The 15,418-nt window shown below is 58.3% G+C and overlaps 1 protein-coding gene across 7 annotated transcripts in view; it reads left to right on the top strand.

Annotated features, from left to right (window-relative positions):
• FMNL3 (formin like 3) overlaps positions 1 to 15,357 on the top strand; it is a 53,941-nt gene extending 38,584 nt beyond the window's left edge. For 2 of the 7 annotated variants that reach the window (XM_025477542.3, XM_049102831.1), the window contains 22 exons: positions 1,905 to 2,057; positions 3,264 to 3,372; positions 3,584 to 3,660; positions 4,012 to 4,105; positions 5,177 to 5,251; positions 5,868 to 5,978; positions 6,297 to 6,446; positions 6,835 to 6,936; positions 8,245 to 8,524; positions 8,985 to 9,053; positions 9,144 to 9,268; positions 9,467 to 9,669; positions 10,425 to 10,659; positions 10,786 to 10,854; positions 10,957 to 11,037; positions 11,126 to 11,255; positions 11,916 to 12,076; positions 12,567 to 12,668; positions 13,001 to 13,093; positions 13,379 to 13,502; positions 13,623 to 13,740; positions 14,435 to 15,357. In XM_025477542.3, coding sequence (XP_025333327.1) covers positions 1,905 to 2,057; positions 3,264 to 3,372; positions 3,584 to 3,660; positions 4,012 to 4,105; positions 5,177 to 5,251; positions 5,868 to 5,978; positions 6,297 to 6,446; positions 6,835 to 6,936; positions 8,245 to 8,524; positions 8,985 to 9,053; positions 9,144 to 9,268; positions 9,467 to 9,669; positions 10,425 to 10,659; positions 10,786 to 10,854; positions 10,957 to 11,037; positions 11,126 to 11,255; positions 11,916 to 12,076; positions 12,567 to 12,668; positions 13,001 to 13,093; positions 13,379 to 13,502; positions 13,623 to 13,714 — 2,635 coding nt within the window. In that variant the 3' untranslated portion in view covers positions 13,715 to 13,740; positions 14,435 to 15,357. The remainder of the gene's footprint in view (positions 1 to 1,904; positions 2,058 to 3,263; positions 3,373 to 3,583; positions 3,661 to 4,011; positions 4,106 to 5,176; positions 5,252 to 5,867; positions 5,979 to 6,296; positions 6,447 to 6,834; positions 6,937 to 8,244; positions 8,525 to 8,984; positions 9,054 to 9,143; positions 9,269 to 9,466; positions 9,670 to 10,424; positions 10,660 to 10,785; positions 10,855 to 10,956; positions 11,038 to 11,125; positions 11,256 to 11,915; positions 12,077 to 12,566; positions 12,669 to 13,000; positions 13,094 to 13,378; positions 13,503 to 13,622; positions 13,741 to 14,434) is intronic. The other 5 variants (XM_025477543.3, XM_049102830.1, XM_025477544.3 and 2 more) reach the window with 5 other exon arrangements.
• The last annotated feature ends 61 nt before the right edge of the window (positions 15,358 to 15,418 follow it).

Consider the following 15,418-nt stretch of genomic DNA (forward strand, 5'->3'; position numbering starts at 1 on the left):
CATAATTACTAGAATATTTGGAAAGAGGGATTATACTGACCATTCATGTGATGACCGATAACTTTGTCAGACTTCTAGCCGAGACTTAAGGCAGCCCTTAAGGCAGCTGACCAGTCACCCCAGCTGGGCCATGACTTTCCCCAATATTAGCACCAAAAGTCCCAAGTCCTGGGGAACTCCTCAGTTCTGGGACTCAGTCCTAACCTAGGCTTTCACTTTTGTTGTTACTGTCCTTGCCACGTGGCTGTTCTCCTTTGTCCAGCAGATCTTCAGTCTAATCTCTTGAGGGCTTCGAACTAACACCTCTCCTAGGTTTGGCCTGTCCCTTTTTTCCAGGTCATCCCCCGTTAAAAACCAAGAGTGGCCGACTCCCCATTCCCATCCCTGCAGAATTCATGCCTCGTGAGCCTCCTATCCCTTTAAAAACTACTCTTTTTATAGAAAGAAATGAAAAACATTCGCTGAAGTGATTTTTAAAAAAATTCAGAACTTTTATAGTAAAAAGATGTAGATCATTTTTCCAAATAAGCCTATCTCATTCGAAAGGCAAACAAATCCCAGCTGCTCAAAACCAAAATACACTCGATCCTCAGTACTGTGGTGTCCACAGCAGTGCTTTCGACTCTGTTTCTGAAAGAAAGATTCAGGGTGGAGAGAGGGTGTGAAGGGGAGAGAAAGTGTGTTTTGGGAAAGGTTGAAAGGAAAGGGGTGAAGCCAAATAGAGTTTGGGTGAAGGCATTTATTTGTAAACTGCATGTAGCAGGGCTAGGGAATACTCTTACTGATTGAGGGAAGCCACTGGCAAGCTTCCCTGTCGGGGAGCCTCCTCCACTGTTTACTAGAGAGCCCCCCGTGAAGCCGCTGTTCATCAGGACTGCAGCCTGCCCCAGCCCCTTTGGAACATTCAGTCATCTGCAGATATCATTTCCTATTTCAGAAAGCCTTGGCCTCTGTGCCTTTCACCCTCGGGCTATGAATGTCTGAGCAGAACGTTCCTCGGGGGAGGAGCCCGTAGGAGAGGCTTGTTGGGTCCTTAATGACCTACTTGGGGGAAGAGGACGGGAAAGAAGACTGGGGCTGGCTTCTCAGAGGGGGTATATCCTGATGTGGGATTCGTCAAGGACAGTGCCCTGTGGGCTTGTGATCTCGAGCTGTCCTCCTTGCCCTGGCCACACTCCCAAACTGCTGATGGCGGTCACGGAAGTGCAAAGAGACAGAGAAACCATCCCAACTCCTGTGGGGACTCAGGACCGCAGTCCACACACCCTCAACCTGTGATTTCTTCCCCTGGGGAAGCTAAAGCCCAAGGAGCCTCTCTGCCAGAAAGCCTAGCCGTCCCCCGGCATTAAAACCCAGTGCTGGGAAGGGAGCGTGGCACTCCTGACCATAGTGGACTGTCCCCCTCCAGGTTGGCTGGGACCCCCATTCCCTTCATTCAGACCTACCTTCATGAGCTGAACCCAGAATCAGCCAGCACTGAGAGGCCCTCTTGGCCACTGCCATTTGCCAACTAGCAAGACCTGCGTTGGCCTGTCCCCCCCCCCCTTCCACAAGGGCACGTTCTCCACGGGGAGCCGTAGCTTCTGAGGTGTCCCATCTAAGGCGGGGTGTGCAGAAAGACTGCCAGCAACCCTGGCGCTCCTAGAGCAGCGCACCTCTGTCAGCGTCCCATCCCCGCAGGCCCCCTCCTGGTTGCTGTCTGTGCCGCGGGCGCCTGCCCTTGTCCTGCGTTGGTGGCTCTCCCAGCAGGGTGGGGTCTGGGCCACCCAGTTCCGCTTTCTCTTCTTGCCCTCCTCGCTTCTTATTGCCCTCAAGGTCTAAAGGGTGGGGGTGGGCCGGTCCGGGGGCTTAGCACTGAATTTCTCCTCTGTGTGTGTGCGCTTGTGTGTCCTTTCCTGCTCCAGGTTTGACTTTGAGGGTCTGGAGAGTGGCGACGATGGTGCATTTGACAAGCTCCGGTCCTGGAGCAGGTCCATCGAGGACCTGCAGCCACCCAGCGCCCTGTCAGCCCCCTTCACCAACAGCCTCGCTCGCTCTGCGCGCCAGTCTGTGCTCCGGTACGTGTGCTCTTGCTCTGCCCGCCTGCCTCCTGCCCTGGCCCCCCCGGTCCAGGTCCGGGGTGACAGTGGGGATGCTCATTGCTTCTCCCTCCACTCTTGCTTCTAGGCTCAGCTCTCTTGCCCTCTGCCTGCCAGTCTGTCTCTGGTCTGTCCCCTCTGTCTCCCTGATTCTGCCCAGCAATCTGTCCTGGGTAAGTATACCGCCCTCGGCGGGGCCCACGCCATCTGGGGCTCCCCCTCTCGGGGCTCCCTCCATTCCACTTTTTCCTTCTGCCCTTCCTTCTGGCCTCTTGGGGAAGCCTGGCCTCACCCAGCTCCCTGGTCTCCACCAGGCCATCCAGCTCCTGCCCTTAGGTCTCCTGCCCTCTGGCTCTGTGTTCTGCCCATTGGCTGCTCCGAGACCAGCTCCCACCCGCCCTGCCCGCTGCTCACCTTCCTTTCACTTCTTCCTTTAGGACTTTTCTCTCCCAGCGTGCCTTATGTTCAGTTTTTTTTTTTTTTTTTTTTGCAGTATTTTAGGAGCCGTCCTGCCCGGAGGCAGGTGAATAGACTCTTCAGAGCCCCTCCTACCCAGGGAGACTTTCCTTTGGGCCCTGTGGCCCTTTCTGTGGTCTCTGTCCCTCTCGTGGCCGTGCTTTTTTCCTGGTCTCCTCTGGGTTTTGTCCTTCTGACCCTGCTCATCACTCCAGTCATGCGTGAGCAGACCCTGTTTGTGCTTCCTCTTTCTTTCATGAAACATCGCTGGGGGCAAAGCCAGGGTGTAGCCCCCAGCCCTCTTATTGCCTTTGGGGTCTGCTCTGACCATTCTGAGACTACAAGTGGGATGGGAGCCAAGGATTTGTGGAAGATGCAGTGACTGGGAGGAGGGGGTGGGGAGGCTCAGATGGACATCTCCCTGGATCCATCTTGAGGACTAGAAAGGCCTGCGCACCTGCTATTGTATTTCGGGGAGGGTCCCCCCCGGGCTCAGGATGATTTGGACACTGATTATAAAGCTGGGATCCTGGCTAGTTACTCACAAAGGCCTGTTGGCAGAGAGGGGAAACAGAACAGCTGAGCACCCCGGCCCCTCCTCCCCCACCGCTCTCGAGACTGTGGCTCAAGGTGCCCTGTCCCCCTCTCCTGCTGCTGCTGAGGTGCAGCCTGCCATCCAGGTGATGGTGAGCGCTCCTGGGCCCTTCACCGGCCACCCCCTCTTCCCAGGTACAGCACTCTCCCCGGGCGCAGGGCCCTCAAGAACTCCCGCCTGGTGAGCCAGAAGGATGACGTCCACGTTTGTATCCTGTGTCTCAGAGCCATCATGAACTATCAGGTAAGGGGGCCCCGGATGCTCTGCCCTCATGAACTATCAGGTGAGGGGGCAGCGCCGGCCCCGGATGCTCTGCCCTCCCTGCCTCCCCTGCCAAACTAGAAGAGCTAGGAGGGCACCAGCTTGTAAAAGACGAGTGTGCTGGCGGGCGTGTAGTCAAGGAGCTTCCCACCATCTAGGTCTTCCTTCCTTGTGTCCTTTCCCCTTGTTACAGTACGGATTCAACTTGGTCATGTCCCACCCCCACGCTGTCAATGAGATCGCACTCAGCCTCAACAATAAGAATCCCAGGTGAGTTCCTCCCCTCCCCCACCCCCTCACTGTGCCCAGAGCTCTGGCGATCTGGGCTCCACCTGTCCCTGTCAAGAAGTCCTGCCTGGCCTCGGGGTCCCGTGGCCTAGGTCAGTGCCTTGGGTCTGCTCCCTCACTTCAGCTGGAGGGGAAGGAGGGTCCCTGGCTTCCCTCCAATTGGCACAGCTTAGTGAGGGAACAAGCCTCCCTTACCCTGCTTTCTTTCCAGAACCCACTCCTCTCACTTCTGAGGCTGTCTCCACTCGGAAAGGACCCACCTAGTTGTGGAAGTGAACTGTGTGGTAGCCAGGGTGGGGACTTAGGTCTTCATCTTTTTTTTTCACCCCTTAGAACCAAAGCCCTTGTCTTGGAGCTGTTGGCAGCTGTGTGTTTGGTGCGGGGAGGTCACGAAATCATCCTCGCTGCCTTTGACAATTTCAAAGAGGTCAGTCTCCTACATTTGTGGGGTGTGTGTGTGTGTGTGTGTGTGTATTTGGTGAGGAGGTGGGGAGCCAGGTTGGGAGGCAAGCACCCTTTCCTGTGATCCTCACACATCCCAGTGATGAATTTAACATCTTGTGCTTAACTAAGTCTCCTGCCCTCCCTGCCTTTCTTTTTTTTAAAAAAAAACAAAACACCAAAACCACCTGAATGGCCAGCTAAAGAGGCCCTCAGTTGAGAGCCTTGGCCCAACGGCCCTAACCTGGCCGTGCATCAGAATACCTGGAGCTTGCCGAACTTCTTCCTGGGAGGCTTGAGTACCTGTGCTTTCCAGGTGGCTCTGAGGCAGTGAACCCACTGGTAGAACCCAAGGCAGATGTGTTTGCCCTGGGAGGAGAAGGCAAGCAAGGATCCTCCTGGGCCATTGGCTGCTATTGGTGAGGGGAGAGGAAGCTCCTGCTTGGAATTTCCCCAGCCTCTGGGCCTGGCTCTGAAACCATCATCTGCCTGAACATAGGATTCCTCGACATCCAGTCGCAGCTGCTGGTCCCACCCCCTTCCTCCTCTGTGGACCTCTTCCCTAGCATCCATTGTTCAAGCCAGGAAATGGCTCTTCCTCCTTGAAGCCAGAGGCTCAGAGGAGTCTCTGGACCCCTCTCAGCACGGGGGCTTTCCTGCACCCTGGCCTCTCTCCTGTGTCCTCACTAGGACCTCAGCCATGGCCCCCAACCTTCCTCCTTCCACCCCCCTTCCTTCAATAACTGAGCAACTCTGTTTCTTCTTGGCCTATCCCCCAGAGACCCATGAAGCCCAGACTCATGGCTACCAGCTTTATTGGGTTCCCTCAGCAAGTTGACGGGGGACCAGGGCCCCAAGGCAATGCCAGTCCCAGGCTTTCTTCTGCTTGGAGAGCTTGTTAAACCCACAGGCTTTTTCCTACGTGCCAAGTGGCTCCTTGCACATAAAGAGCTGTGGCTAGGCTTAGTCTGAACAGTCCCTTTTGCCCTGATGTTCCTGGGAGCTGGGCTCAAGGGCTTAGGATAGCTCTGCTCACTGAGACAGTTTTCTTGCTCAGGTATGCAAGGAGCTACACCGTTTTGAGAAGCTGATGGAGTATTTCCGGAACGAGGACAGCAACATCGACTTCATGGTGAGGAACTGGGTCTGGGTCAGGCACGTGCACAGCAGGGTCCCCATGTTCCTTGACAGCGGGCCCTACAGCGTCCCTTGATATTCCGCTCAGAACCTAGAATGATTCTCTCCACCCAATAAATGCTCCTTGTCTACTTACCTACCCCAGAGAGCTCTTAGAATCTTCAGGACGATGACATTTTTGTGGCTTAGGTCTACCTCCTTTCCATCTTTTCCTGGCCTCACTGCCCCTGACTCGGATTCTTTCAAGCTGCTTCGTGCTACCCAAGCTTTCCCTCTCGCTTCTCTTCCCTTCAGCCTATGGTCTTCAGTTAAGTGGCACTGTCTCCAGAAACACCTGCTGATGTGCAAAGGAATTCAGCTGTATCTTCATTTCCATCTATTTCTCACGTAATTTACTTGTCTTTGTACACTGAATATTAAGTTTGCTTTTTTTTTTAAGTTTGCTTTTTTTTTAAGTTAAAATACTCTTGTCATTCCCAGAAGGACTCAAAAATTTTTTTTTTATTTGCTCCTTTTGATGATCCACCTGACAATACTGGATCTAACACCCCGGCTCTGCGGGCTCTCCTTGCCCTTCCCGCCTCTGACCCTCTGGGCGGCTGCTTCCCCAGGTGGCCTGCATGCAGTTTATCAACATTGTGGTGCACTCGGTGGAGGACATGAACTTCCGGGTCCACCTGCAGTACGAGTTTACCAAGCTGGGGCTGGAGGAGTTCTTGCAGGTGAGCTGGGCTCCAGTCTTCCCAGGCAAGGAGCTTGGGAGGCAGAGGACCAGCTTAGTCATAGCACCAAGGGTTTTTCTTCTACAAGAGCCTTGTCGTGGGTGCTCTGGGAACCCTGCCTGTCTCAGGCCCTCCTGTGGGGTGAGGGGGGAGGGGAGCGGAGGCTCTCCAATCAGGCAGCTCCATCGGATGAGGCTCTGCAGAGCTGCAGAAGGAACCCGCGGGGTCTTACCCTCTAGGAAGTGGTCATGGAGGGTGATGAGGACTAGATCTCTCTCAGGAGGCTCCCCTGACTACTACCATCTCTGCTCTTCCCAGAAGTCAAGGCACACGGAGAGCGAGAAGCTGCAGGTGCAGATCCAGGCATACTTGGACAACGTGTTTGATGTGGGAGGCTTGTTGGAGGATGCTGAGACCAAGAATGTGGCCCTGGAGAAGGTGGAGGAGTTGGAGGAACATGTGTCCCACGTAGGTAGTCCTTTTTTGCTGCCAGAACTACTGTCGAAGGTGGGGAGAGGACGGGGCCATCTCAGCTCTAGACTGAAGCGCAGGGAAACCTCCGAACCCAGCACGCTCTGGCCGAGGCCCTGGATGTGTCCTGGAACACACACTGACCTTCAGGGCTGAGATGGCCTCAGGCTTGAGAGAGTCAATGTGGTCTGGTTCATGTGGTCTCAGGCCCTGGGCCCACGGGAGTGACGTAGGGAAGCCACCAGGCCCCTCTGCCTGTGGAGCCCTGGGTGCAGGGGTCGAGCCCTGGGTGCAGGGGTCGAGCCCAGGTCCTGACTGAGGTTCAGGCTGTGCAAAGTGTCCGGGCTTTAGGGCCAGCACCAGACCTGCTCTTCCCATCCTGTAGCTCACGGAGAAGCTTCTGGACCTAGAGAATGAGAACATGATGCGTGTGGCAGAGCTAGAGAAGCAGCTGCTGCAGCGGGAGAAGGAACTGGAGAGCGTCAAGGTACCAAGTAATCTGAGGAAGGGAGGCCCTGACTGGTGTTGGGCACCAGGGCCTGGGGAGCTGGCTTTGCTTTCTGTCTCTTTCTTTCTTTCTTTCTTTCTTTTGATGTTTCTCTTATCGATTTATTTTTTTTAACTCTTTGCTCTTTGATACAGTCAGCTCCATCCTATTATAAGCAATGCATGTGAAAATTGTAGTTATTTGCCTTTTCTTTCTTGAGTCACGTCAAGTCTTTGAAAATCCAGATCCTGGTTCACACTTGAGTCAGCACTCAGATGAGGGTGGGCTGATGATTTCACCCCATTTTTTAGTTGGAGAGGAAAACTGAATCCAGAGTGGGCTGGACACACACAGAGGACGGTAGGGGCAGATGGGGCACCCTCAGGCGCTTCTGGCATCCAGGCCTCCTCCTCTGGGCCCGTCCTGTTGCTTCTCCTTCCTCTCCGTAATGGGCACACTGAGTAGCCCAGGTGCTGTCCACCAGGTATCCTATCGGGAGACCAGGGGCTGCTCATATCAGTGTCTTTTCTGTCCCTCGCCTCGCTTGATGTTAGTTCTTTTTTTTTTTTTTTTTTTTTAAGATTTATTTATTTATTTATTCATGAGACACACAGAGAGAGGCAGAGACACAGGCAGAGGGAGAAGCGGGCTCCATGTGTGGAGCCCAATGTGGGACTCGATCCCGGGACCCTGGAATCCTGCCCTGGGCCGAAGGCAGGCACTTAACCGCTGAGCCACCCAGGCGTCCCTGATGTTAGTTCTAAAATCATGCCACAACCTACCTTTTCTTCCAGAGGAACACAATTGTCCTGGCTCTCCTGAGCTTGCTATACATCTGTCGAGCCCCTGCCGAGAGTCTGAAGTGCTGTTCTGGGGAGTGTGGAGGATACAGGGACGGCTAGGGCGGGGCCTTATCCCCGGGGCTGCCACCTGAGTGATCACACCAAGCCAAAGGCCGTGGAGCAGTAACAGGGCACAGGGGGCTGAGGGCAGTGTGCAGGCTGGAGGTGGGCCCAGGAGACGTGCCCAGAGGCAGCCTCTGGCCTGGGCCTCGGGGAACCAGTGAGGCTAAGGCTGGTCCCGGAGGAAGCCCACTGGAGGGTGTCAGCTGGGCCGGCACCTTCAGCTCACCTCCCCTCATGTGCAGCAGCTTCCCCTGGCCCCTACATGGGTTTCTGCTGCTCTCTGCCTCTGGGCACCCTCCCAGAGACCCCCGCTGAGAAACCTTGGCTAGGAAGTGTCCCCTTGGAGGCAACGACTGCTGCACCTTCCACTTACCCTTTCCTTAATGGCCCTGTCTCCCCATAGGAGACTTATGAGAACACGAGCCACCAGGTCCACACCCTGCGGCGGCTCATTAAAGAGAAGGAGGAGGCCTTCCAGCGCCGATGCCACTTGGAACCTGGAGCCCGCGGCCTGGAGTCCGTGGGCAGTGAGGCACTGGCCCGGATAGGCCCTGCAGAGCTGAGTGAGGGCATGCTGCCCTCCGACCTGGACCTCCTGGCTCCAGCCCCGCCGCCCGAGGAGGCCCTGCCTCTGCCTCCACCGCCGGCTCCTCCCCTGCCCCCTCCTCCACCCCCGTTACCAGGTAAGGAGGACCGTGGGAGCCCCGAGGGGCCCCTCCTCTCGGGCCCAGACCAAACCCCCAGTTCGCAGTGCCTCCCTAGGGGGAAGCCAGGGTTGTGGGTGGAAGGATGTGAAGGCAGGTGGGGAAGGCTTGAGGGATGGCGAGGACCTGAGGGAGGCCCAAGTTACTGGGGAAGGGGCGTTGAGGGCAGACGTGGGTCTGCTTTAAGGATCATAAAGGTGCTGCTCCTGCTGCCTCTGAGGACGGCCACGGAGAGGGCTTAGCCCAGAGCTGGAGACAGTGGGCCGGAGGCCAGCGAGACCAGCCCTGCCAGAGTTGGGACCCCGGGGTGCGGGGGTGGGGGGGAGTTCACACATCCTCTCTCCTCAGGAGGCCTTGAGGACAAGTGGGGTGGCATTGGGGGAGGGATCTCTGGAGAGTCTCCGGGCCCTGGGTCACCATGCCATTTCTTTTCCCCTAGACAAGTGTCCCCCAGCCCCACCTCTCCCTGGCGCTGCTCCCTCTGTGGTGTTGACAGTAGGCCTGTCAGGTGAGTGTCCCCAGGGCTCTGAGCTGGGCTGGTAGGATGGAGGCGGAACATCATTAGCCTCAGTGCCTCACTGATCTTCCTTCCAAATAGCCATTCGCATTAAGAAACCTATCAAGACCAAGTTCCGGCTGCCTGTGTTCAACTGGACAGCACTGAAACCCAACCAGATCAGCGGCACTGTCTTCAGTGAACTTGACGACGAGAAGATCCTGGAGGTAGCGGGCCTGGAGCCCTTGGGGGCGGGGCTGAGGGCTGGGAGGACCAGATCGTGCTTTTCACTAGATCTCCCAGCCTTGGAGACGCCCTCAGACCCAGGCGTCCACGAGCCAGAGCTGAACAGATGCTGGGCGTCCTGCCAGGGTCTTCCAGTAGCGTAAGCCACCACGTTGTCCCTTCTTGTCAACCCCTGCCAGGACCTAGACCTGGACAAATTTGAAGAACTGTTCAAGACGAAAGCCCAGGGCCCTGCCCTTGACCTCATCTGCTCTAAGAGCAAGACAGCACAAAAGGCCGCCAGCAAGGTGACCCTGTTGGAAGCCAATCGTGCCAAGAACCTAGCCATCACCCTCCGCAAGGCTGGCCGCTCGGCCGAGGAGATCTGCAGGGCCATCCACACGTGAGGCTCCCATTGACCGCGCCCTGGTCCCAGTCAGTTGGCAACCCGATTCTCCAGCTGGGATCCTGGCCTTCCCTGGGTTCTGGGGCATCGACAGAGCGGTCTCACACCCCATCAGTGATCCACTGGTTGGGCCAGAACTCAGTGCATCTGTGCTGTGTGCCAGGCACTGGGTGAGGTGCTGGGGACGCAGCCCAAACCTTCACTCAGGTTGCTGCCAGTCTCGGGAGAACAGTCCAGTAGCTGGGTGATAACCACCACGGTGGTGGCGGTACAGGCAGCTTTAGGGGGTACAGGGCAGGCCAGGTAGCAAGCTTGGTTATCAGGGAAGGCTTCCCAGAGGAGGTGAGGTCTCACCTGCAACGTGACCTGAGGAAGTATGTGGAGTCCATTTCAGTGCCTGGAGGGAGAAGCCTGATGCCCCAGGTCCTGAAAAACCCATTATGACTTCGGTGTAGGAGGGGAGCAGGAGAGAGAGGGTACACGGGTGGACAGCAGTCTTGTCTGCTGAGCCTCGTAAGTCATGCCCAGGTGTTAAGATTTCTCCCTGGGGGTAGAGGGAAGACACTGAAGGGTTTTAAAACAGGCCATGGAGTGTCCCCCTAGGATTGTCACTCATGCTCTGATGGGCCGTCTGCCTCTGGCTGAGTGCTGCTCCCAGACCCCAGCCCCAGTCCTTCCAGGAGCTGGAGAAGAGAGGGATGACGGATAATGGGCAGAGGCAAGACCTGAGGTGGCTCCTTCCTCCAACACAGGTTTGACCTACAGACGCTGCCGGTGGACTTCGTGGAGTGCCTGATGCGCTTCCTGCCCACGGAGGCCGAGGTGAAGCTGCTGCGGCAGTACGAGCGGGAACGGCAGCCCCTGGACGAGCTGGCGGCCGAGGACCGCTTCATGCTGCTCTTCAGCAAGGTGGAGCGGCTGACCCAGAGGATGGCTGGCATGGCCTTCCTGGGCAACTTCCAGGACAACCTGCAGATGCTCACGCCGGTACGGCCTCCACCCGAATCCGGGTCGTCCACGGCTACCCCCGCCCCCGGCCTCTCCCCTGCCCCGTCAGGCTGGCCTCGCCCCATCCCGGCCTCGGCTTACGCAGCTCTTCGTCTTGCCTTCCAGCAACTCAACGCCATCATCGCAGCCTCTGCCTCTGTCAAGTCCTCACAGAAGCTGAAGCAGATGTTGGAGGTGGGGAGAGGTTGTGGGTGCGGGCGCCCGGGGTCCTGGGCCTGGGTGGGGGAAGGGGCCCGTGGGCCCGGCCTGACCTCCTCCCGTGCGTCTTCCGGACAGATCATACTTGCACTGGGGAACTATATGAACAGCAGCAAGCGAGGAGCTGTGTACGGCTTCAAGCTCCAGAGCCTGGATCTGGTGAGACGGTGGGGGCAGCCCGGGGCCCGGAAGCCTGAGCAGCCGCGGTGTTCGGCCCTCTCTCACCGCCCCCTGCCCCCCTTCCCAGCTGCTGGACACCAAGTCCACTGACAGGAAGATGACGCTGCTGCACTTCATCGCCTTGACGGTGAAGGAGAAATACCCGGACCTGGCCAACTTCTGGCACGAGCTCCACTTTGTGGAAAAGGCCGCGGCAGGTGAGGGGAGCCGGCCCCGCCAGCCTGCCCTCGGGTCTGGCCCAGGACGATCCCAGGAAGCTTAGGAGAGAGAACACTTGGGTCCCTTCTTTTCTGGCTTCTCTCCTTTCTGGCCACTTCACAGCTTTCCGCTGGGGCCGTGGGTAGAGGCCACCCCAGAGGGAGCCTTCCTAGAGGCACCCGCCTGGGCCTGCCCTTCCCACCCGGGTACCCTGGGTGCGGGCAGAAGGCAGCAGTGGCTCTGCACTCCCAGCTCCCTCCGGCTGGCCCTGGAGACTCTCTGTGATGCATGCGAAGGGTTTAGGAAGAGACCTGAGGGCCCACGGACGGAAGGCAGCGGACATTTCTGCCCCAGTCATGAAAACTGGCGCAGGCCTGAGGCAGCTCCGCTCTGGAGAGCCGCGTCTCCCTGGCTTGCCTGCCTGTGCTCCTGTGCTCTCTGGGGTTGGAGCTCAGAGCCCCGCTCCTTTTCCTTACCTCCGCGGGAGCCTCGTTAGCCAGGTGTGTCCTTCTGTGTCCACCGGGTGGCCCCGGAAGCAGGGGCCTGAGAACCTGAGTGAGCCCTTGCTCCGGGGAGGGCCAGAGGTCTACGTAGCCCTGGGCTGGGAGGGGGACACGTCGCCCCCGAGCAGGCCTCAGCCCAGGCTCTGGTGACCACAGTGTCCCTGGAGAACGTGCTGCTAGATGTGAAGGAGCTGGGCCGGGGCATGGAGCTGATTCGGCGGGAATGCAGCATACACGACAACACTGTCCTCCGGAACTTCCTCAGCACCAACGAAGGCAAACTGGACAAGCTCCAGCGTGATGCCAAGACAGCTGAGGTGGGCACAGGGTGGAGGCGGGTGGGGACAGCCAGGGCCAAGGCACCGGGCCCCTCTACATGGGCTTTGTTCTGGCTCTTAGACCAAAGAATTTTTTAAATTTTTTTAAGATTTATTTATTTGAGAAAGCGAGCACGTGCATGGGGGAGGGACGGAGGGAGAGGGGGAGAGGGAGTCTTAAGTGGAGCCCGACTCAGGGCTCGATCTCACGACTTGAGCCAAAACCAAGAGTCAGATGCCTCACCAAGTGCGCCACCCAGGCGCCCCTGGACCAAAGAACTTTTACCACATGGTTGGCTGGCTGCATGTGGGGGAGACGGGGCACTGGGGGTGGCAGGCAGCTGCCTCTGCGGACAGACTCGAAGGAGCTTTGGAAGGCCCACAGGGGCTTTGGCCCTACACGCTGTTTTCTGTGGGCCTCCTGTCCCTGCTGGGGGGCCAGGCTTCTCCTCCTCTGCCAGACTGACCCCTCTGCCCGCCGCTTCCCCAGGAGGCCTATAACGCCGTCGTGCGCTACTTTGGCGAGAGTCCCAAGACCACACCCCCTTCTGTATTCTTCCCAGTATTTGTCCGATTCATTCGTTCGTACAAGGTGAGCGGAAGCCAGGCTCTGAAAAAGAAGTTTGGCTCAGAGAAATCTGGTAGGGGAGGGAGGGCTGGGCTCCAAGGCTGGCCCTTCTCTGTCTCCTCCTCGGAGTCCTGGGAGGGAGCAATGGAAGCTGGCCACAGGCCTCTCAGCTGTGAGCGGGTGGGCAGGGTGGGGGCCCAGGCCCTTCCTGTCATTGTTCAGGGCAGGAAGTGCCCCTCCAGAGGGTGGCCACCTGGGGTTGCTGGTCCCACTGCCACCCATTCTCCACCCTCAGTGTCAGCCCCTCCCCTCACAGCCTGTGTGAGCCTCACCCCCCGCCCCCCCACGGTTCTTAGGAAGCAGAACAAGAGAACGAAGCTAGAAAGAAGCAGGAGGAGGTAATGCGGGAGAAGCAGCTGGCTCAGGAAGCCAAGAAACTGGATGCCAAGGTGGGTGGGACCAAGGGCTGGGGCCTGGAGGAGAGCAGCCGAAGGATTGGGAGGGGGTGGAGAGAGAACGCGAGAGATGGAAAACTGGAGCCCAGAGACCACCCAGAGGGTCCGAGGCTGGTCCAGAGGGATGGGGAGAGGGGCTTTGGGAGGGGGGGTCCCAGGCAGCGATGGGAGCGGGCTGCTGTGTGCGATCACGGGCATCCTCAGACTGCATCTTGGGGCAGAAACCAGCCCCACGGTAGACTGGTGATGACCCCCTTCCCCTTCAATGCTCGGCCCCAGACCCCATCCCAGCGGAACAAGTGGCAGCAGCAGGAGCTAATTGCAGAGTTGAGGCGGCGCCAGGCCAAGGAGCATCGGCCTGTTTACGAGGGGAAGGATGGTACCATTGAGGACATCATTACAGGTGGGGCGCTCGTCCCTCCCTTGGGTCTGGCCCCTAGGCCCAGCTCCCAGACTCCTTCGGGCCCTCCTCCCACCCCATCCCCATGAGGCCTGACCGCTGTGTCTCTTTCCTGGGCCACAGTGCTGAAGAGTGTCCCTTTCACGGCCCGTACTGCCAAGCGGGGCTCACGCTTCTTCTGCGATGCAGCCCACCATGATGAGTCAAACTGTTAACCCCCCAAGGCTGGGGCTCTTGACAGGTACTGGGCACCACAGCTGCCCCCTCTGCATGCCCGCCTCCCGGGACTGCTGCTGGGCCCACAGGACCTCCTCCCCTGCATGACTTGGAACCACCCTGTGGCAGCCTCACGGTGATGGGGGCACAGCCTTCTCTGCCCGCATGCCCCATGCCTTGAGCAGCATGGCTTGTCCCCTGCATGTGCCCTCAGGGAAGTGGTAGCCCGCCCACTAATGCTGTCCCGGCTTCTACTAAGACCCCAGGGTTGGGGGCTTCCAGAGCAGGCAGGACCAGGCCACCCCCTCTTTGCTGAGGCTCCATCCCCGGGCCCGGGTATCTGTGGGCAATTTGTCCCCTCACCACCACCCCTACACCCACCAGTAGGAGCTCTGGCAGTAGCCTCAGATGTCCCTTGACCGGTTTCCTGATATTCAGTCTACCTGGGGTCTCTCCCTGGCTTTCTGGCTGTTGCCAACTTTGCTTTGTTTCTGCCACTGCCCGGGGCCTCCAGTCACCCCCCACCTGGTCCTCTGAAGATGCAGAGCCCCAGCAGTCTCCCTCACCATCCTTTCTAGCCTCTTAAAGATTCCCCTTCCTCGGCCTCGTGGCTGGCTCTTCTCTGGCCCTGAGGGGCTGCTCCCCAGGGGGCTGTTCCCACACAAGGTGGGCCTGGCCCAGCCTCCTTGCGTGTTCACAGGCCTCCGTCCTCCCCACAGGTCTCCACCACCAGCCCATTGTCGTTCGCCAAGCCAGGAGTGCCGCACCGCCCACCGGCCCCCCTCGGGCTCCAGGCCCCCACTAAGGCCCTCCCGAAGGCAGAAGCACTTCAACTCTCCCGAGTCCTGCAGGTCCAACCTGTGGACCTGGAGCCCCGAAGGCGCAGCGCAGGGCTATGCTGCTCTCAAAGCTGCATGTGCCTGACGTCCCTGGGGGCACTGGGTCTCTGGGGCCTGGCACTTCCCTGGTGCCTCCAGCACTGCAATTCGTTCGGCCCCAGGGCCTTCCATTCATTTCCTGACTGAAAGGTCACCAAGGGGTCAGCTCAGAGCTGGGAAAATCATTTCTAGCTTTAGCCCATACAGGCGCCCGCAGGCCCCTCTGTCATTAGGCCAGAGGGACAAGAGGAGGAAGCAAGTATCCCTTCTTCCTTCCCCCCCTTCCTTTTCACAGGCCCATGGTCAGCAGTGGTCTGGAAGTGTCCAGACTTAGGGAGCCCGGGACCTGACCCGTCTCGGATCATCTTTTGCCAGGAGCAAGGCCCACGGAAGCCTGGTCCCCACCTGGCCATGCCCTGGTGATACGGGCAGGGGAGAGATTCCACGCTTCCCGCGCGTGGCCCTTTCCACTCTAGGCTGACTCTGTTCCTGAGGGGTGGGCAGAGGGGTAGAGGTTTTCCCCGGACAGCTAGAGAAGGGGTGTGCCATCAGCATCCTCCTCTTTCCACAGCTGGGGGTTTCTCGGGCAGGGGACAAGGAGGCACAGTGGTCTGGGCTGGCTGTTCTCAGTCTCCTGCCAGTTTCTTCTCAGCCCCTGCGGGGAAATACAGGGACCCACTCCTTTTTTGTACATGTACCACCTCCCTTCTCTCGTGTACATAAATCTCAGACCGACCTTCTCTCAACAAAGGCTTGAAGCACCAGGCCTGACTCTGTCTCCTCTTTCGGGGCAGGGGTGGCCATTTAGCGTGACCTGGGCCAGGG

Source organism: Canis lupus, chromosome 27, assembly GCF_003254725.2.
Source record: "Canis lupus dingo isolate Sandy chromosome 27, ASM325472v2, whole genome shotgun sequence".
Taxonomy (NCBI): Eukaryota; Metazoa; Chordata; class Mammalia; order Carnivora; family Canidae; genus Canis; species Canis lupus.